This window comes from Carassius gibelio, chromosome A25 (genome assembly GCF_023724105.1).
Source record: "Carassius gibelio isolate Cgi1373 ecotype wild population from Czech Republic chromosome A25, carGib1.2-hapl.c, whole genome shotgun sequence".
Taxonomy (NCBI): Eukaryota; Metazoa; Chordata; class Actinopteri; order Cypriniformes; family Cyprinidae; genus Carassius; species Carassius gibelio.
In genome coordinates, this window is record NC_068395.1 from 3,664,320 (window position 1) to 3,685,476 (window position 21,157).

At 39.6% G+C, this 21,157-nt stretch overlaps 2 protein-coding genes and 1 pseudogene across 4 annotated transcripts in view; all 3 read left to right on the forward strand.

Moving 5' to 3' along the window:
- Positions 1-8,318, forward strand: part of LOC127946979 (inactive tyrosine-protein kinase PEAK1) — a 37,863-nt gene extending 29,545 nt beyond the window's left edge. Inside the window, exons 3-5 of the mRNA XM_052543840.1 lie at positions 1,756-1,973; positions 3,343-4,076; positions 4,574-8,318. Coding sequence (XP_052399800.1) covers positions 1,756-1,973; positions 3,343-4,076; positions 4,574-5,737 — 2,116 coding nt within the window. The 3' untranslated portion in view covers positions 5,738-8,318. The remainder of the gene's footprint in view (positions 1-1,755; positions 1,974-3,342; positions 4,077-4,573) is intronic.
- Positions 8,319-8,441: 123 nt separating this feature from the next.
- Positions 8,442-12,097, forward strand: LOC127946980 (ubiquitin-associated protein 1-like; annotated as a pseudogene).
- Positions 12,098-12,492: 395 nt separating this feature from the next.
- On the forward strand, positions 12,493-21,102 carry LOC127947496 (protein regulator of cytokinesis 1). Of its 3 annotated transcripts, none has more exons than XM_052544657.1 (15): positions 12,513-12,678; positions 13,192-13,324; positions 13,404-13,526; positions 13,633-13,866; positions 14,808-14,978; positions 15,472-15,627; positions 15,707-15,854; positions 16,911-17,047; positions 17,336-17,431; positions 17,511-17,657; positions 17,748-17,861; positions 18,234-18,332; positions 18,413-18,571; positions 18,654-18,682; positions 20,618-21,102. In XM_052544657.1, the coding sequence occupies exons 1-15, from the start codon at positions 12,668-12,670 to the stop codon at positions 20,664-20,666; spliced, it is 1,806 nt and encodes a 601-aa protein (XP_052400617.1). In that variant the 5' UTR covers positions 12,513-12,667; the 3' UTR covers positions 20,667-21,102. The 3 variants fall into 3 exon arrangements, with proteins under 3 accessions (XP_052400619.1, XP_052400617.1, XP_052400618.1); XM_052544658.1 differs by having other exon boundaries at positions 18,657-18,682; XM_052544659.1 differs by lacking the exon at positions 18,654-18,682 and having other exon boundaries at positions 12,493-12,678.
- The last annotated feature ends 55 nt before the right edge of the window (positions 21,103-21,157 follow it).

Consider the following 21,157-nt stretch of genomic DNA (forward strand, 5'->3'; position numbering starts at 1 on the left):
GGTAATGATTTAATGATTAGTTTAAGTAGCAATAGTAGTAGTAGTAGCATTAGTATAAAAAGTAGAATCAGTATTAGTTATCTCATTTAGCTAGGTGCTTTCCTAACTACAGTAAACCACTTCCTATGTAGTTAGTCATATGTGTGTGATTTTGGACCTTTGATCCTGATATGTCACAGTAGCTGTTGAACAACCACAGGTAGATGTCTGTTAAGGGTTAATCAAGTGGAGGAAGAAACATTCATACCAAATGTTACAACAGAGAGAGGAGGAGTAGGAAAAAGACAGAACCCAAGAGAGATTTGTCTAAGTCTTTGAAAGCAAGGAATTCCTATTTCTGATTGGAACATTTACTGTCTTTGACTTTATCGAATGGGTGACTGTGTGAGCCAGTATGGTGGGTAAGCATTACTTCCTCAAATTCCTTTAAACAGACCAACACTGAAACCGAAGCTCTCAGCTAGATATTCGTTCCAGCTTGTGTGTGTGTGTGTGTGTGTGTGTGTGTGTGTTCGCACAGTGTTATCTTTCAAGATAAGAGAAAGAGATACTGGAGTTCAAAAACTGAGATATCCAGATACTCTATCATTTAAAAAACATCTTTTTGTGGTGATATCTTCCCTTGTGTTTACAAAATAAATATTGCACTGGTTTTTCATTGGAGGCATTAGGAATTTTCTCTTTATTTAAGAATACCTTCTGTGTTATAGATTTTTGAGCGTGTCATAACTTAATGGAACAGAATGTTTTTATATGTCCAGACATGCTCTGCCTGCAGAAGATTCCTCCCATTTAGCTTTCCTGGATGGGTTGTTTAGGAGAGTAGTGTTGACGCTGGGATATAGGGATGGACTGGAATCTAATCAAAGAACAGTATTTTCTGTTTGATTAGTCGAGTATTGTTGCACCACAACATGTTGATTAAATTTTAAACGTGAAAAAAAGCATTATCACACAATTATTCATTATTAATCATTATTCATCTCATTATTTACTCACCCTGATGTCCTTCCAAACTCATGACATCATGCTTTCTCACAAAAGTGGAGATTTTGAAGTGTGATATAAGCTTTCAGGCTTCAAAAAAGGCACCATGAAAGTATTATCGAAGTGGTCAGTTATATAGCTCTTGGTCAGAAAATTATTATTCACAGATTTCTAACCTAAAAAGCAAGAATTAAAAAATTGAGGGTATGGTTTATTTTACAAAGCTAAATTTACAGCCAACTCTCAAGATTTTTTGACTGATATTTACTGATAATTTTAACTCGAGAACTGCTGCAAACTAATTTTTGATTCAAAGAGTTTGTGTACTAGATCAACTATTTTGTTTAAAAGATCTCCAGTTCAGAATAGCAACTAGGCTATTATTTTGGTTTGTTTATTACATAGAGTTATTATATGGCTTCTCATAATATTGTAATCTACCACGTGAGTTATAAGGATTTCTTTGTATACTTTATTGTGCTTTTGCATCCATTATTTTAGCGTTTTCTTTCATTGTAGTTGCATGTTAAAGAGTGGCCAGCACTATTGGAAAACATCTTCTGTTGTGTTCCACATAAAAAAAGAAAATAAAAAGTTAAGTCGTACGGATTTGGAGCAAAATAACATTTTCCTTTCTCAGTGAACTTGCCCTTCTTAAATTTAGCTTTGTAAAATAATCTGCATCCTCAGTTTCTAAATCCTTGCAATTTAGGTTAGAAAACGTTGGGTGGAAATAATTCTCAACCCTTGTTTGTCTCTTTGATGCAGTCAGCTTCCAGTTCAGGATACTGAGATCTCCACAGCTACCTCTCTTCCTGCTAAACTGGAGCTGTCGCCCCTGCGCGAGCCGCCTGCCTCCTGTCCGCCCCCAGCATCGCCCGCCTCAAACAGCAGCAAGCACGCAGAGCGAGAGGAAGAGGGAATCACTTGCACCAACTCTCAATCTCCTACATCCAGCAGCTGCAGGGCCACATACACCAACTTGGGTAAGTCAAACACACACGTTTGATGGGTCAGTTTGTGCTTTATTTGGTCTATTTTTTTGCTCTTCTTTTTCTTTTTTGTTGGGTTTTATTTGCATGAATTGAGGGGCAGTGTAGTTTAAGTAGTTTTACTAGCAGGAAATGTAAATTGCATTAGCACACATTATATTTATTATACAGTGGGGTCCGAAAATCTTAGATGACTAGTGACTAGTGACCACTAATGTGTTTATATATAAATGTTTTAAAATGGTTAAAAATTCTAGAACATTTGTTAATTTATGATTTTGAATTAGTTTGAATCTCAAATGTATAATGTGATCTCGCTTTTGGATGGCATGACAAATTGTCAGGTTGACGTAAATCATATTTATGTTATGGATGATAACTGATATGTTTTCAGTTGTCATTTTTAAGTGTACACAATAAAGCTCCTAAAAGATCTCAATAAAGCTCCTAAAAGATCAAATGCTTCAGACATTAAAATGTTACAATGTACATAAAATATTAATTTTTGCAACCTGATATAAAGATATAATATACTGTTAAAACTGGAAAAGATACATCCAAAAATATCCCTTCGAATAACATCAAATAAGATTTCAAACAGTGTTTGTTTCCTAAACTATGTAATGTTTTTCCACCATGTGAGGTTTATTGAAATAGACGACAAATTGCATTAAAATGTTCCCAAGCGGGCAGTAGTCTCTGTGTGGAAATCAGGGGTTCAGTTTGTTGGGGACTTTAATGGCCACAGTTCTGAGAGACTGACAGATTATCAGACTTGGTCCTTCTATATTGAGCTGTATGGCATCACACAGGATATGAGCTAAAATACATTTTCAGCTGTCCCGAGAGAGTGAGGTTCTGATGGTTACACCCTTCCCTCCTTATAATGAATGATGCAGAGTTGACCTCCGATATCTAACCATATAGTGTTGCAACGGTGATGACTACGGCTGATGAACCACTGAACTGACTAACAGCATGGGTCTCCAAGGGGTTAAAGTACTGGCTCTAATTCTGTCCCGCTGACTCTTTGATCGTTTTATAGACGTGACCTACAAAAATCCCTGTCCTGGGGAAAGGGCCTCAGAAGAAGCCCCTGTCTGAGATTATTGGGAGATTAAAGCAGATTAGTGAGGATTGTTAGATGAGGTTTCACACTATTAAATAATTCCTAACTTGTATCACACGTCCCTGCGGATGGACCGTGTGTGAATTGCTTTAACACTGTTCATCCTGCACTGAAACAATATGTAATGGAATTCCAATAATGCATAAGTTATGTTCTGGTTAATATTTCATGTGTTCCCCTGAACTGTTCCAGAGCCCTAATCCTCTCTGAAATTCCTCATCTCTCACTCTACAGGTCAGTCCAGGGCCAACATGATCCCTGTAAAACATCCCAGACATCCTAAAGCATCTGATGACACTTTAACCTCTGATCCTGAGGCCATCGAACCCACGACTAAATCCACCCCTCCACCACTGCCTAAAAAGTCAGTCCCACGTGCCCAAACAGAGCCATCAGTTTTAGGTAGAGAACTCTCTGCCCCTCGACCCAAAGGAGAGGTCAAACCAGGCGGGACTAGTCTGAGTGTTGCCAATCCACTCTACGATCTCGAATCCACGTGGGATACTGCCAGTCAGAGCTCCTCGGTCAGCTCAGAGGCACGACATCCTGACGAATCTGGAGACTCCCTGGAGCGTCCCGTGGGTGGGCAGAGCCTGTCTTGCCTAACTAATAGCAGCTCCATGCTGGCATGCGACCGCCGAGGCTACCGAAGTACAGAGAGTCTGTCAGCCCATGCACAAGGGGCTGGGAGACCCGCTAAATCCCAGAAACAAGTGCCATACAGAGGCATGGAGAGCTGGGAGGAAGTGGTCGGAAGGATCCGAGGCCTGCACACGGATACCCTTCGCAAGCTGGCAGCCAAATGTGAAGATCGATTTATGGCCGGACAAAAAGATCATCTACGCTTTGGTACAGACAGCTGGTCTCATTTCCGTCTGACTGCAGGAAAACCCTGCTGCGAGGCAGGAGATGCTGTGTACTACACTGCATCTTTCGCTAAAGAGCCTCTGATAAACTACGCCGTTAAGGTGAAAGTTCAGTTTTACTCATATTTTACACACATTTAACTGTCTCCATAATGTTTTTGAACTCACAATCATTGCTTCTTGCAAGAGCAGCAAGAGTGATTGCACTAACAGTTGATTCCAATAAAATCTGTTGGCAGCATGTTGCTTAGCGAATGGCTTGTTACTTAATCACAGACAGAGATTGTCTCATGCATTATGAAATTATCCACAAAGGCTACATTCGGTGCTTTCTTGCCCATACGGAGTTAGCTATCTTTCCAAGCTCTATTTATTATGCTGTCTTCAAGGCTTTTCAATAGTTCCTATTATCGATGCTCATATCAATTAGGATTAAACCCCTTATCAACCTTAAAGTAACCTTCTCACTATGAAGAGCAAGCACTACCCGGCCTTTTTGTTGGCAGTGTTCCTTTGGTACTTCAAAATGTTGCCTAGGTAGTCAGCTCAGACTTGCATGTATTTGCAGAGAATAACATTCTCTTTCTGTCTGATCTCAGATCTGTCGGGGTGTGGTGAAGGAGAATCAGCAGCAGTTTTTTCACAGCCTAGCGGTTCGGCAGAGTATCGCAGTTCACTTCAACATCCAGCAGGACTGTGGGCACTTCCTGGCAGATGTTCCGGCCCGCCTGCTGCCCTGGGAGCAAGAGGAGGATGGAGAAGACAAGCAAGGCGGTACGGAAGGAAGAGAAGAGGGAAAAGGAAAGGAGGATGAGAGAGATGCGGCTGGTCTGGGCTGGAAACTCTGTAGCCGTGTTGTGGTGATCACTCGAGAGGTGCCGTTCCAGATGGTGGCGGATTTCGTACGGGAGGGTGTGGAGAGGCATTCGCGAAACCCTGAGCTGTATGAACGGCAGGTGTGTCTGCTGCTGCTGCAGCTGTGTGCGGGACTAGAGCACATGAAGCCCTACCACGTCACGCACTGTGACCTGCGGCTTGAGAACCTCCTCCTGGTGCACTGCAAGCCCGGGAACCCTTGGAACCTGGAGCTCACGGAACCGAACAACAACGCTGCATCTGGACCTTCCTCCGCGACGGCTTCCGCTTGCCCGGCCCGGCTCATCATCAGCAACTTCTCTCAGGCCAAACTCAAGAACGTGGTGCGGGAACCCGCTTCGCTCCGAGACCAGTCCCGTCTGGCACCTGAGCTCCTCACTGCCACTCAATACCGCAAGTGCGATGAATTCCAGACTGGCATACTGATCTATGAGATGCTGCATCGACCGAACCCATTCGAGGAAACTCCAGAGCTGAAGGAGAGGGAATACTGCAGCTCTGACTTGCCCCAGCTGCCCCTGCGGTCCCTGTACTCCAACGGCCTTCAACAGCTTGCCACGTTGCTTCTCAATCCCAACCCTTCCGAGCGCATCCAGATGACGGACGCCCGAGCGTGTTTGCAGTGTCTGCTGTGGGGCCCCCGAGAGGATCTGTTCAATTCACTGAACCCCCCCTCCGGGACAGTCCAACGCCACACTGTCCTGCAGAACTGGCTGGACCTGAAGCGAACGCTTATGATGATCAAGTTCGCAGAGCGTTCTTTGGACACTGGCTGCAGTGTGAGTCTGGAGGACTGGTTGTGCTGTCAGTATCTGGCCTTCGCCTCCACCGAATCTCTCAGCAGAGTGATCCAGATCCTGCAGCAGCCACAGGGTGTGCTTATCTGATCGCAGCCGATCACACCAATGAAGCTTGGACGTCTAGACATATGCGCTGTACAGACGTTTGACTTTGTTCGTGAATGTACCATGCAGTGAGTCCGAACGAACTGTTTACAGGATGAAAAGTGACAAAGTGAAGTCATATTTAACTCCACAAATAATGGCACATTTATAGAGCTGCTTTTATAAACAATTGAAACTGCATGACGTATGTGTATGTGTGAGCGTGTTGTAGGTTTTCTGCTGGTGTGTTTAGTTCCGCTTTTTTCTGCTTTATGGACTCGTGTATATCAAGCAGGATACCACTGATCCAATATCAGCTGCATCATGATTTATGATTCCAGTAACTCATGAAACAATTTGATAACTTTTATATGTGACCCTGGAGCACAAAACCAGTCTCAAGTCGCTGGGGTACATTTTTAGCAATTCGTCCCCTTGGAATTATAAGGTTCTATCTGACATTTTTGTCAAAATTGAGTTATTCACATATTCTTATTCTGTGTCAACGTATTTACATTATGTGAAAGATTTTTTAATGTTGTGTACATCATGGGACTTTTTATTTAAAAAACAATAAGGTTATATCTACACAGTTGAATGGAACACAACAACTTTGAAGCTCAATATCTCAAAACTACTCGGAATGCAGATCGAACCTTATAATTCCAAGGGGACGAATTGCCAAAAAAGCATTGTATGGGTCAAAATTTTAGATTTTTTCTTTTATGCCAAAAATTATTAGGATATTAAGTAAAGATCATGTTCCATGAAGGTATTTTGTACATTTCCTACCGTTAATCTAGCAAAACTTAATTTTTGATTAGTAATTTAAAGGTGACTTTCAGATGACGTATAAATCTCAATTTTGAGAAATTGAACCTTATGACTGGTTTGGTGGTCCAGGGTCACATATAATCATCACATATTAGAGTTTGTGTAATGGGCATCAAATTAAGGGTTCTTGAGTGATTATGTTAAGTCACTGAAAGAATGAATTTTAGTCTAACATGTCTAACTTTATAAGTGTCTGTGTGTGTGTATAAATATATATATAGAGAGAGAGAGATTTATGGAAAGAGGCAAAACATCATCTTTCATCAGTCATTTCACTCAAAGGTTTATCAGATCCTGATATATCGTACAGATTAGCTCGAGAGTACAGATTGGATATTTTTCTACCACCACAAGAGCACTGTAAAGTTTACCAAAGACTAAACACTATGAACCACAAAGAACAAAACATATTTTTACATTTTGCGTAGTCGAAGAGAAGATTTTATTACTCTCCCTCTTATAGAAAGTGTCCTTATGTACCTAAAACAAATGCAGTTTGGTTCTTCAGCAGTACTTTGGTTCTTCAAAGTACACAGGCGCATTTCCAATCAGAGGAATTGGCACCAAACCCGGTCTAATCAAACTAGAGTCACTCCAGATTCTGATTATAGCGTTTACACTTGCAGTAAAGGCTCTGAACTGCTTTTGAGACATATCGGGATAAATATTACCCTGACCTGATGTATGTGCAATTATTAAAAAACATTTGTGACAGTATTTTAGACACATTTAATGCACTTGATATTCTAAGCATGCGTTTATTCTTTATCTTCCTGTTCCTGTTTGGCACATAACTGATGAGAATGCAAGCTTTGGGATCAGACTCCCAGATATTTGACTGTGTATGTGAAGCATTAGTTTGGACCAGGGACGGTACATTCTTCAGCGTTTTGTCCTTGTTGTAGTGTTATTTTGAGGCATGAGTGTGTGTTTCAGGCAATGGCAATATAGAGATGGACTTCAGAGTGAAGTGTGAGGCACACACAAGCTGCATCCCAGCAGCTTGTGGATGGTAACATACCATCCACCTTTAGATATAATATTTTTTGACATACTATGATTTGCATACTTTATAGTATGGATAGTATGCAAACTGGGATGCAGATATTGTCATCCTTCCATTTGTATTGTTACTTCATTTACACATTCAGGTAAAAGAAAGGGATTGCAAAAAGGGATTTACTGATTGTTAGTGCTGAGAAAGGGTTCGTGTGAGGTCAGAGATTATCTGTCAATCACAAACTAGGGCGGGACCACTGGTTTGCTCACATCTTCCATTTCCGAAGCAGCAGCTACAGTTCTGTCAATTCTATTAGAAAGAAACCGGAATATTGTGTTTGTGAGTGGAAAAATTGCGGTGCGTGTCACACTTAATGTTTGCGGGTCACACCATAGCAATATGTTGTATTGAATTGTATTTGTATATAATAATTTGAGTGAGGTTTAAATCCATTTTAGCATTACAGGCACGATTCTGTGTCGCAGAAAGAACTTGAGAGAGAGAGTGAAAGTGACAGCAGATGTCTGTAATCTGAAGATCGTGTGTTTTTACTCATCCACCATCAATTGATCAGTTTCTTTCACATCATTTCAACTGAAATCATGTATTTACTGTTATTTACAAAATGTTTATTGCCAGTGATGATTTCACAAAACTGCTTTTACCTACAACTGCATATCCCAAGGTGTTTAGCTCTACATTAATGAGTTAACTGCTCATAATAAAATTATGAATATGTTTTTAAAACAAGACTTGTTTGAGTGTTTTAAGGCACTGGAGACAACAAATAATCCTGGTGTTGTAGTTTTGGGCCTCTATGGGGCGCCATAAACCACACAAATCATCACTACTTATGCAATATGGTCTAACACTGTGTTATGTCTGATAGCGCCTGCTGTGCCATTTCCTGATGTCTCAGCCTTTTTCAGGTTCACAGCGAGTAAACAGACACTACACCTTCAAACTAATAGCAATAACGCACTGAGAAGGTTCATGCATCTGATTACGTAGTATTGCACGGGCAGCATCACGGTTCATGGTATCTCTAGGAGTTTAAAACCTTTTATTATATTCAGCACCTTACACTCATGTGAGAAATGGAAAGGAACATTATTATGTGTGTGTTCGTTTCAACAGGATATGAAAGGATTATTGTGTGAGTCACTGTATAAGCCTGATAGTGCTTGTTTGTGTGTGTGTGTGTGTGTGTAAGCCTGTGTTGATTCACATGGGGACATTATCCTTCTTATTATGCACACGTGAAGCTGATTACTATACACTGTCACTGTGCATCCAAGGAACTGTACGCATATAGTTCAGATAAGCGCAGATACACCACCAAAAACTACAGGTAAGAAACCTTAATGACCTGTAATCTATACTTATCTATAGAAAAATAGATTTAGTTATACTTAAATGCATGCAATATGCTTATGCACAGCAAAATGTTTAAATGTAATTGGAAATGTGGTCAAATTACATATGTAATTAATGTATAAATATCATTTAGTTATGTATTACGTATGTAATTTGATATATAATTTTTTTTTTATTTTTATGAAGTGATTCATAGTATTGTGATTTACATTGCACATTCCATAAAATCAAGGCCTTTGAGATGCATTCGTTTCATAGGTTTAAAGCTTGGTAAATTTTGATTCCATAATAGTTCATCAAACATGTAGTGTAAAAAAACTAAAAGAAGATCACTTAGGATGTTTATGCCAGGGTTATTATTGTAAGCAAAACTATTAATAGGCTACACGTTTGTTAATTGAAATAATGCTGAAATTAAATTATAAATATCAAGTGAAAACTTCATCCAAATGAATATGAATTTAAGCAGAGAACGAAGTTTGAACAAAAAAAAAAAGACAAAGGCACAAAACAAGATTAATAAAAATATACGAAAACTCAAAATAAAAACTATAATAATATATAAATAATACTAAAATAACGTCATGTGACACCGATGTGGATGGAATGTGCCATCTACAGAGATATAAACAACAGAAATACATTTACACAGATATTATTGTGTGTACAGATATTAACTACAGAGCTAATTTACAGAAATAGTATTAACTTTAATTTTAATTTAAAATTAATTGTCTGTGCATGTCAGCAGAATGTGCAGCCTGGATGAGGTTCCATTTAATGTTGCTCTGTTGGGTCAGAAAGAGCCGGTCACAGCTCCTGAACTTAAGATCCCAGACTGTGTTCAAACTCTGTGGGATACAAAGGTCAGAATAGAACCATAAACTCATCTAATATATATTATTATGAGTTTGCTTATATTCATCATATACCTTTGAAATTTTCATGTATATGTATTTTTATATATAACAGTGTTCACATGTTGACCTGTTCTGCAGTATTCGTTCACTCTAGAGAAATATATCATGGCTGCATGGGAAGAACAGCAGTGGAAGAACAGGAAAGCCAAAAAAACGCCTCAGAGTGTGTGTCCCACTTGCCCACCGTATTGGCTGATGTTCAGCAACCCACAGCAGAGCCGCAGGGTGCACCTCAGAAGTGCAGAACTATGGGAACTGGGCCCACGCCCCCGCAGTTTAAGCCTCAGTGCTGCTGACTCACGTAGGCTCCGCCCACTACGGGCAGTTCAGCTCCTCATCGCCGATATAGACTACGAGAGCTCATCTGAGGACGATGCTGTTTGTGGCAAAGAAAAACAGAAGAGTTCTGGTCCACAGTCCCTGCAGATTTCAACACATCACACCCAGCGAGGCTCCACCCCTCGCCCCGTCCCTTCCAGCACTCTCCACAAGCCCCAACCAAGCTCCGCCTCCTCTGTAAAAGACATATGTAAGCCTGTCCCCCCTGCCCTCAGCCGGACAGCCCTCGTGGCTCCAGAGCCCCCCGCAGGAAGCCCAAAGTAACAAGAACCAGCGGGCGACGGAACTCACACACCCTTCTACAGCAGAGACCCTCGTCCGCAGGACCGCTGCCCTCCGCCAGGACTCAGAAACACTCTTCAAATGTAACACATACACACTGTAGATCCATAGATCTTATTTACAGGTCTTATTTAGGATTATTGATAAGCTAACCCTGTGTTTAGGGTGTACGTCCGCGGACGTCCACAGGACTACAGGATGCTTCAGCAGATCTTCTGTGTGCTTTGAGTCAGGAAGAAAGGGATCTTCTTGAAGCTGTTACACAACATGGATACACCCTGCACACTGCCATACTAGCACTGCAGAGGACAGGACCCAAGAGTCCAGATCAGGTTACACACACACTACATGCAAACACACATATAAATATACACATTCTCTCTCTCATTCTTTCTGGATCTTCTCCAGATTTTGAGTTACCTGATGTCATGTGACCGTCTGTGTCACCTGGGTTATGAGAAGACTCAGGTGGAAGAAGCTTTGGAGATGTTTCAGAACTGTGAGACCAAGGTGAGACGCCCTACCAATCACGAAACATTCCTCAATCAGCATTTAATGGTCCAAACACTAAAACCAATCAGCATTCAGTGCACTAAACCAATTGCTATCCAGTGCATTAAACTCCCCTCAAATCAGCTTTTAGCACATCAAATACTCAACCAATCAGCATCCACACCTCTCAAATCAGCACCGTTTAATAGACAAAACATTCCTTAAATCAGCATTTAGCAAGCCAGACACTTAACCAATCGGTATTCAGTACACAAAACTCCCCCAAATCAGCATTTGATGCTTCAAACACTCAACCAGTGCCCAAAATGTCCCTCAAATCAGCATTTAGCACTAAACGTCCCTCATAAAACACACGTATCTGCACAAAACAAACCATTCATTTAGAATTTAACACACATCCAATCAACATATAGCTCATGAAATACACTTACCTGATATATTGTAACTGTATTTATGTTTTTGTGTTTCTCTCAGGCTTCAGAGTTTCTGTTTCTGCTGGCTCAGTTCTGTGAGATGGGTTTCCAGCAGAGCACTATTAAAGAAGTTTTACTGGTGCATGAGAACCATAAAGAGAAAGCCCTGGAGGAGCTTATGACCCGCAGTGGCTTAGAACACACAAACACATCCTCAGCTGTGAACAAATGGATCCCAGCCTCCATGAGTGAAATGATCCTCAACTCCATGAATAAATGTATAAATGAATCCTCGGCTAAATGAGCATATGAATCAGTCTTCATCTCTATTTATGTATTAATGAATCTCTATCTTCAGCTCCATAAATGAATGCATAAATCTTTCAGAATGAAAGAATCGTTTGGAGCTTCAATACTTCAGTCTCTCATGGTTGTTGATTAATTTCATTGCATTCATTATTATATTGATTCTACATGATTAACGGTAGATCTGATTTCTTAATGACAGATGTTAATAGTTGATGACAGAATCGTAGATCAGAATTCATCATTAACGCTGATTAATCATCTAGTAAAGAAAAATAATAATAAAAATATTGTTGATTGTCAAACAGTAGCCTATCACCAATTATTAAACTCACCAACAGAAAAATAAATAAACCTCTGATCTGATTGCGATATTTCAGTCAGTCCGTTTCCCTGATGCTGTTTTTGTTTATTTCTTCTTTATTTTATTTATAATACATTTTTATCTATTATTTTTTTTATTTAAATTAAAATATAAATATATATTTTTTTTAAATCTCAAATTATTAAACCAAAATAAACTCATCACATGCTACTGAAAAGTTTAAAAGGGTCTATTTGCCTTGATACATTTACATTTAAAAAAAATAATCAATCAATCACGATGTGATTACATTCTTTTCTGCTAAATAATGGTTCCGAACTAAACGTGACGACACATTCCATTGATCAGCCCAGCCAGTTAAACTGGTCAATCAGCTGGCTTGAGTTGTCAGCCAATCAGTGCGCTTGAATAGTACCTTTTATGTCTGTCAGCCTATCAGCGAGCAGGATGAAGATGCCGAGCTTGGTCTCGGCCAATCAGAGACCAGAGGCGTTTTAATGCGGCGTTTGAATTTTAAACCAAAGGTTTCAAAGCTAGCGTTTAGTAGCGATCGTAAAATAAAGTTCAAAAGTAGAATTTAAAGATTGTGTAAATCTCACCGGAGAAACGCGGCGGAAGGACAGGATGAGGAAGAGGTAAGAGAAAGTTTAGAAGTCTAAGGATTTGTTTATGTATAGATCAGTGTATGCATTGTGCTAGTGTGTTAGCTTCAGTTTTTCGATTCTAATGTTTTAGTAAAAATAGTTTTTATGTTAAATATGGTCGATATTTTCGTGATTTGTTTATTTTTTAGGATGGATTTAGCATTAGCATGTAAGTTATGAAAATACTGCGATTTATAAACCCTCATCTTTAACAAGCCGTTTTCCAGAAATATTAATGCTAATCAATAATCATGCTATTAGTGGTATTATTATTCAACAATCCAGACAGCAATCAGTAATGCTGCACATTTATTGATCATTTAGTTATGACTTATGTTATATTGATTCATTAAGAAGTATAATTGTCTATAATGCTGTTGATTTGATTATTAATACATAAGACAAATACTAAAAAAGGCTAGCTCATTTTACTATACTGTTTAATATACAACACTGTCAGAACAGAAGCATGTATTCATTAAATCTGAATGTGTGTAATTTCAGTGAGATCCACGCTGCAGAGTCTGTATCATGTCTGAACCAGGCTCTGAACGAGCTGAAGGACATCTGGGAGGAGATCGGGATCCCGGAGGACCAGAGGCTGCAGCGCACCGATGCCGTACACATGCACATCAAGGTCAGTTCAGGTCATCTGCCTTGCTCATTGACTGGAAAATAGAGACACCGGTTCAATGTGGAAATCTTTGCGATTGCAGAACCTGCTGGACATGATGATCGCCGAGGAGGAGGGCTTGAAGAAGCGCTTGCTGAGCAGCATCGAAACATGCCGAAAAGAGCTGACCGTCCTGTGTAATGAACTTCAGGTGGAGGACTGTCAGGTGAGTCACTAGATGGATAACGGGATAGTAACAGCCTTTTCCCTTTTAACTTCTGGATGTTATGTAAAGCCAGCCAATCAGTTTGGAGATATTGTGTGCTTGGCAGGAGGAAGACGGTCTGACGATGCTGCAGTTGGAGAAGGATCTCCGTACACAGGTCAAGATGATGCTAAAAGAGAAAAGTGCTCGTCAGAGCGAGCTGAAATCTCTGATTCAGCAGGATCAAGATCTGTGTGACATCCTGTGTGATGACCTCTTCCCCATCCATCCCGAACGAGTGCCGTCACAACAGCAGCTGCAGAACTACAGACAACACATCAACGCCTGTAACCAGGAGAAGGTCAAACACACACTAACACACTTGCACAGCTATCTGGCTTTCTGTCTTTAGGTTTTTTAGTATGTGAAATAGTATTGGCATGCCAATTTGAATATATTGGAAATGTATGTTGTTTTTAAATTTCCGATTATTCAATAATCAATTCAAATTAAAGTCACAGTTTATATATACATTACCAGTCAAAGTCTGGAATAATTGTTTATTTTAATGTTTGTAAAAGAGATCTCTTATGCTTACCAAGACTGCATCTATTTGGACAAAATCACGTTAAAGCAACATGAAAATAGCTGTTGTTCTGCCACGATATATACCAGCTGTCAAAAGTCTGGAACAGTTAAGATTTATTAATGTTTTTGAAAAGTCTCATGCTCAGCAAGGCTGCATTTATTTGATCAAAAATACGACAACACAGTAAAACACTGAAATTTAATAATTTAAAATTAGTTATATATATATAATTTTTTTTTTTTCTTTAAGTAATTAATTTCTGTGATGCAATACTAAATGTTCAGCATCATTCCTCCAGTCTTCAGTGTCAGATGATCTTTCAGAAATCAGTGTAATATGCTGATGTTTTTTTTTTTTTTTCAATGTTGAAAACCGATGTGCTGCCTAATATTTTTGTTCTAACTGATACACCATGATTCAATGTCAGAAAAGAGAAAGGAATACTTTTATTCAGCAAGTGACAGTAAAGACCTTTATGATGTTCCAAAAAGTTTCAAATAAATGCTGTTTATTAAGCTTTCAATTCATTTAAAGAATTATGGGGGGGAAAAATGTCAGTTTACAGTAAAAACCACTTATTAAAATAACAGCACCAATAATTGAGCAGTATATCAGTATATTAGAATGATTTCTGAAGGATGAATAGAGTGCTAGTTTGCTTCTCTGCATATATCCAGATTGGTCACAGGATGCATGCTTGTGTGTGTTCACAGGAGCGTCGTCATGCCGAGTTTGTGGAAATGAAGCGTCAGATCACAGTGTTGATGGAGGATTTGGAACAGCATCCGGACACCTCATTTGAGAAAGACGCCGTGTGTGAAGATGAAGACGCTTTCTGCCTTTCTGTGGAAAACCTCAGCTCACTCAAAGTGTTACTGCACCAGGTACACACACACTTCACACACTTCTTTTTAGCTGTTGGTTGTAACCCAAGTGCTGTCAACTAAAATGAGAAACAAAGCTGGAGAATCTTGGTCCAACTTAAACCATCAAATTAAAAATGATGAACCCTCTCACAGTATGATTTATTTACTTACATTTATTAAGCAAGGATGCATTTAATTAAAAGCAGCAAAGCCATTTATATTGTTCTAAAAAAAGTATAAAATAAATGCAGTTTTTTTGGAACTCCGTTCAATCCTGAAATTATGCATCGTGATTTCCAAAAAATAATTTATAAAATTTTATACGAAGAATTTTTTCTTAATGTTAGATTGATTTCTGAAGGATCATGTGACACTGAAGACTGGAGTAATGATGCTGAAAAATCAGCTTTGCATCATGGTATCATTACATCAACGATCATTTTTGATGTCAGTGTTTTGTTTTTCAGCAGGTGAGATGTCACGGAGTAATGGTGTGTGTGTTATATTTCAGCTGGAGAGCCGTAAAGCTGAAAGTGAAGCTTTGTGTGTGTCCATCCGTGGTCGTATTGCAGAGCTGTGGGAGATGTTGCAGGTTCCTGAGGAAGAAAGAGAGGGAGAGAGTCTCACGCAGAACACCCACACTAGCACAAAGAGCAGACTGAACGCAGTAAGTACACGCACCCGCACTAAACTAGGTCACGTTGTTTCTGCTGGAGTTCTCAACCATCCCTCACACTCTCTCACAGCTGCAGGCAGAGCTTCAGCGACTGGAGGAGCTCAAAAATAAAAACATTGAGCATGTTATTCACACAATCCGATCGGAGATTGCCAAGTTTTGGGAGAAGTGTTACTACAGCCCAGAGCAGAGACAAGCCTTCACTCCCTACCACAGTGGTATGCTAACAGCTAGTTTCTTGAGTAAATCCCAATTTGCATACTTCAGAGTAGAGAACACTTGACTTTAGAATGTAGTTTTGAAGGTATTATTTAAGGAACATTTAACCAAAAAATGAACTCGCCCTACGACCATCCAAGATGAAGATAGTTTTGGAGAAATTTAGCATTACATCGCTTGCTCCTCAATGGATCCTCTACAGTTGAATGGGTGCCGTCAGAATGAGAGTCCAAACAGCTGGTAAAACTTCACCGTAATCCACAGCACTCCAGTCCATAAGTTCACATCTTGTGAAGTGAAAAGCTGCATGTTTGTAAGAAACAAATTCATCAAGGCATTTTAACTTGAAACTGGTGCTTATGGCCAAAATACGAGTCCATAATGCATAATACGCTTCCTCCAGTGGAAAAAGTCCATCCCTTGTTGTCATCTGACATCAAATACTCTGAAATATATTTATATTTTTGGAGGTATTTTGAACACGTTCACATGAATACTTAGCATGATTCTGCTTTAGACTAGATGACTTTTTCACTGGAGAAAGCACTGGAGATTATAAAGGACTTGTATTTTTACCAGAAGCAACGGTTTGAAGTTAGAATGTCTTCATGGATTTGTTTGTTACAAAGAGATTTTAACTTCACAAGACAGTAATTGATGGACTGGAGTCTTGTGGATTGTTTGATGTTTTTATCAGCTGTTTGGACTCTCATTCTGACGGCACCCATTCACTGCAGAGGATCCATTGGTGAGACCGTGATGTAATGCTGCATTTCTCCAAGAAACTGACTCCTCTACCTCTTGGATGAATTAAGCAATTTTCCATATTGCATTATATTTATGGTTTGTGGATAATATCAACTCAAAAAACATGGATGCATACTTCAAAAAAACAGAAATACAATGCAGTTTATGCACCTAGACAATGAGATCTAATCTTATTCTAGCATATTGATCAAATTTGTACTAGTTTTATGCAACTTGGAATTAAGCATTGAGTAATAGTGTTTAAAATGTCTTTGCTGGGATTTGATGTAGTTGTTTTGTGCTGTTAGATGATCTGGATGAGGAGGTGTTGCGTGAACACGAGCTGGAGTTGGAACGACTGAAGCAGGATTATGCCGAGCACAGAGAGCTGTATGACGCCGTTTTCACCTGGAGCAGCAACTGGACTCTCTATCAGGAACTGGAGGTGATGAATCCATCATAAGAGACACTAAAAGTGGGACTTGAGGCACACTCATACACCTAAACTTTAGTCCAAGTCAGCAAAACTACAAGCACATTACTTGCTTTAAACTCTATCTAAAATATCATTTTTAGAAATGTTAAAACAGCTGAGAATAGATGTGTGATGTTTTGCATGTTCTGAGAAATGGAGCCATTTTTTCAAAACCTGTGTGTAAACATTTTTTTTTTTTTTTAACTGCAAAGATGTTTGTGAAATTCAGTTTAATCATGGTTGGTTGTCTTTCTCCAGAAAAAAGCCACAGACCCATCTCGCTTCAACAACAGAGGAGGAAACCTGCTGAAGGAGGAGAAACAGAGAGTCGACCTGCAGAAGAGTTTGCCGAAGGTTGGAGCCGCTGTTTAAGTAAACTCTGAAGTTTGTGTGACTGGAATGGCTTGTAAGCTCATGTTCTCTGATTGGGCAGCTGGAGAAGAGTCTGAAGGCTCAGATTGACCAATGGGAAGCGATTAATTGTAAAGAGTTTCGTGTGAACGGGCAGCCGTTCCTGCAGTATGTAGAAGACCAGTGGAACCGACACCACATGGAGAAAGAGAGAGAAAAACAGGAACGGGTATGAACACCACCTTTTCTTGAAATTACTACTTCGGACGTAAATTTTAATTTGAGAATTAGTTTCTGACTTGAGGTTTGTGCTGTGCAGCAAATGAAGAAAATGAAGCAGACGGAGGAAGATCTGCTGTACGGCACTATCATCAGAACTCCAACCAAGAGAAGACACGCCGCCGGGACCCCCACACCTGGGAAAACACGCAAGGTACCCTCGACCAGTACGACTTTACCAATGCCATGATGACAGTGTCAATAGCATCAATATAAAATAATGTAATATATTGTAGTATAATTTTATAATCATAGCAGATGTACACTACACTAATGTCTGGTTTCACAGACAGGGTTTAGGTTAAGCCAGAATTAGGTATCTTTTATAAGCATGCCTTGGAAAATAACATTACTCGTGTGCATCTTGAGACAAAACAACGGCCCTGACATATTTTAAGATCAGTCAGTGCAAGTGTCTCTCAGTTTAGTCTTTGCGAATAAATGTACCCCCAAAAAAAGTTATTACACAAACCTACAGTATATTAAACAAAACTGTATATAATTAAATGTATTTATTTCTTTTTAGCTGACCTCCTCCTCTAGCTTGTATAGCTCCACCCCAAACACAACTCTCCGTTCCATATGCTCCTCCCCTTCTTTTAGACCGCCCCTTTCCTCCAGCAAGGTGAGTTATGCTGTTTGAACCTGTTATTATACATTAATTTGTATTCTTATCATTGAAACTGTAAACGGCTTGGCCACTAGTTGAATGCACGGACGCCTGCCCATGGCCGAACCCCTCGCGGTTTGGAGAGGAACAAGGAGAATATTCCCCATCTGAGCGGAGCTCTGCGCACCATGGCCAGCAGCCCTCAGAGAAATTACTCCATTACTTCTGTGGCCTCCTCCTACTCGGAGTTTGCGGTACGTTCATTATCCTGCAGTTAGCAGTCTAGACTCCCAGGCAGCAGATGTAATCAAGTGATAATTCTGCCTTCTGTTATAGAAGGACTCTGAATCCACTGCAGCGTCCAGGTCTGTAAATCGAAAAGCGTTCACTGTCCCTCACACTAACACACACTCTTCTCGTCTAACTCGACTAACGGAGGAGGGTCTGTGTTTTTGTGCGCGCGCGCTTTCAGCTTCTAACAGTGAAATTAGCATTTGGAGCTCAAAACACAACTAAAATACAATGTGCTGTCCACAGATTTGAATTATTTATCTGCTGTAAACAAACTCTCACTGATATTCCTTCGACCATTTACAGTGGGGCTCGAAAGTTTGGGCACCCCTTGCAGAATCTGTGGAAATATTAACAATTTTCAAAAAATAACTCAAACACAACTATTAAAAAAGGTTCAAACATTCACCAATGCTCCAGAAGGAAACAAGATGCATTGAGAGCTGGGAGGTGAAAACTTTTGGAATTTGAAGATCAAGGTAAATTTTACGTACTTAGTTGTGTTTGAGTTTTTTTTTTTTATTATTATTATTCACATTTTCACAGATTCTGCAAGGGGTGCTCAAACTTTCGAGCCCCCCTGTAAGCTTTCTAGAAAAGATAAGCCTTGCATAGGAGCTTTATTTCATGCTAAAATGAAAACTCTCCCTTGAGTTATTCCAAACGCAACACCTGCTGGTAGCCATTAAAGGGGGGGTGAAATGCTCGTTTTCACTCAATATCCTGTTAATTTTGAGTACATATAGAGTAGTACTGCATCCTTCATAACTCCAAAAAGTCTTTAGTTTTATTATATTCATAAGAGAAAGATAGTCTGTACCGATTTTTCCCGGAAAAACGAGCGCCTGGAGGCGTGACGTGTGGGCGGAGCTAAAGAATCACGAGCGCGAGTAGGCTTTTGCGTTGAGAGCGTTTGGAAGCTGCGACATTACCGTGAGGAAAAAAACATCCAAAACAAACCATGGCTAACAGTCAGATTCAGCGTATATTTATGATCCAGAATCAGATCCAGAGGCTGAAATTTAACAAGAGCAGCATCCGCAACGACGTCTCTTTGTGGTATGTACTGAAACTGTCTATATTAGCTTAGCAGTTTTAGAAAATGACTAAGTTCCACTTTATGTCGTCTTTTTTTTTTTTTTTTTTTTTTTTTTTTTAAGCTGTACATGTGGAAAGTGCAGTTTGATGACAACACATGTTGTTTACTTGATGTGCTTACACGCCGATAGCTAAGTTAACAACACAGAGATATTTGAAGCAGTTTTACTCACCGCATGCGGTTCCAACACACGATCGTGACCCTTTTTCGTTGGGATTGCATTATCCTTGAGAAATAAACGATACGCAAATCTGGCGTCAAACTGGGCCTTGTTTGTAAAACAAGCATCTTCGAAATGCAGGGAACAAACACAAACACTTGCACAACTCCGTTGATGCTCTGTAAAAATAAACTCCATCCACTGGTCCCTTAATGCCGTTTCTCTTTTGGTAATCAGTGCAGGGTTGTCTTGCCCTGGCAACCAAAAACACACTCCTTTTGTGACTTTTCGCGACGCTCTCGCTCTGATCAGTGAATGTCTCTGCTCTCTGTGCTCTGCTATATGGGAGCGCGCGCTCTTCCGGCAGACGTGCTTCAGGACCCATATAAGGAAATTCCGCTCCATCTAACGTCACACAGAGCCATACTCGAAAAAAACTTTCCGAAACTTGTGACAAACCGGAAGAGGTATTTTTGTAACAAAAATACTCCTTCAAACGTACAACTTAATTTTTGAAACTTTGTCCATGTTTAGCATGGGAATCCAACTCTTTAACAGTGTAAAAAACTCTGTATGCATGAAATGGCATTTCACCCCCCCTTTAACTTCCAAAGCCACTGTTTGATTGTCAACATGTATTGTTCATTTTAGGGTGAACTGTCCCTTTAAGATGGGTGAAAGATGCATAAACATGAAGGGGTGTGGTCTGTCTAATGGTAAACTGACTTCATATTTGTGTGTTGACTACAGCGGGAGCTCTCAAACGCTTCTAAATCCAACATCAAGGCTGGAGTTCTGAACTCTACCATCACACGATGATCAACGATGGACTGATGGGCATCAATGAAGACAAAAAAAACTTTTATGGAGACCGTGAATGTAAATCGTTTTGACTTGAAGAATTGTAAATATTTTAGTTTTGCTTTTTACAATTTTTTTTTTTTTTTTTTCCTTATTCAATTTTCCTTTTAAGAGTTTTAAACAAGTGTTTCTGTCTTTGAGCTTGACTTCACCTGCAGTTTTTATGAAACTAACACTGATCTTAGGCCTCTGAGATGGGTTTTTATCTTTTATACTCTAAAATCACGATGGCATTTAGATTAATTTCAGTTTTTTTTTTTTTCTAATTGCACAGCACACTAAGTTTATTTAGTTAGCATCTCTCCTCTGAAATTGCTGCTACTGTTGTGGTTGGCATCTTGTAAATAAATGTTTGTTTTCATGGGGACATTTTATACTTTTTGAAGTGTTGTGTGTGTTTGTTTTTTTTTTTTTGTTTTTTTTTTTTAG

What these genes read in the sequence shown, in the direction of transcription:
- LOC127947496 (XM_052544657.1), top strand. An exon ending in CTTCACTCCCTACCACAGTG is followed by an intron (nt 15,855 to 16,910) that starts GTATGCTAACAG and finishes TTGTGCTGTTAG; the next exon opens with ATGATCTGGATGAGGAGGTG. An exon ending in CACCTGGGAAAACACGCAAG is followed by an intron (nt 17,862 to 18,233) that starts GTACCCTCGACC and finishes ATTTCTTTTTAG; the next exon opens with CTGACCTCCTCCTCTAGCTT.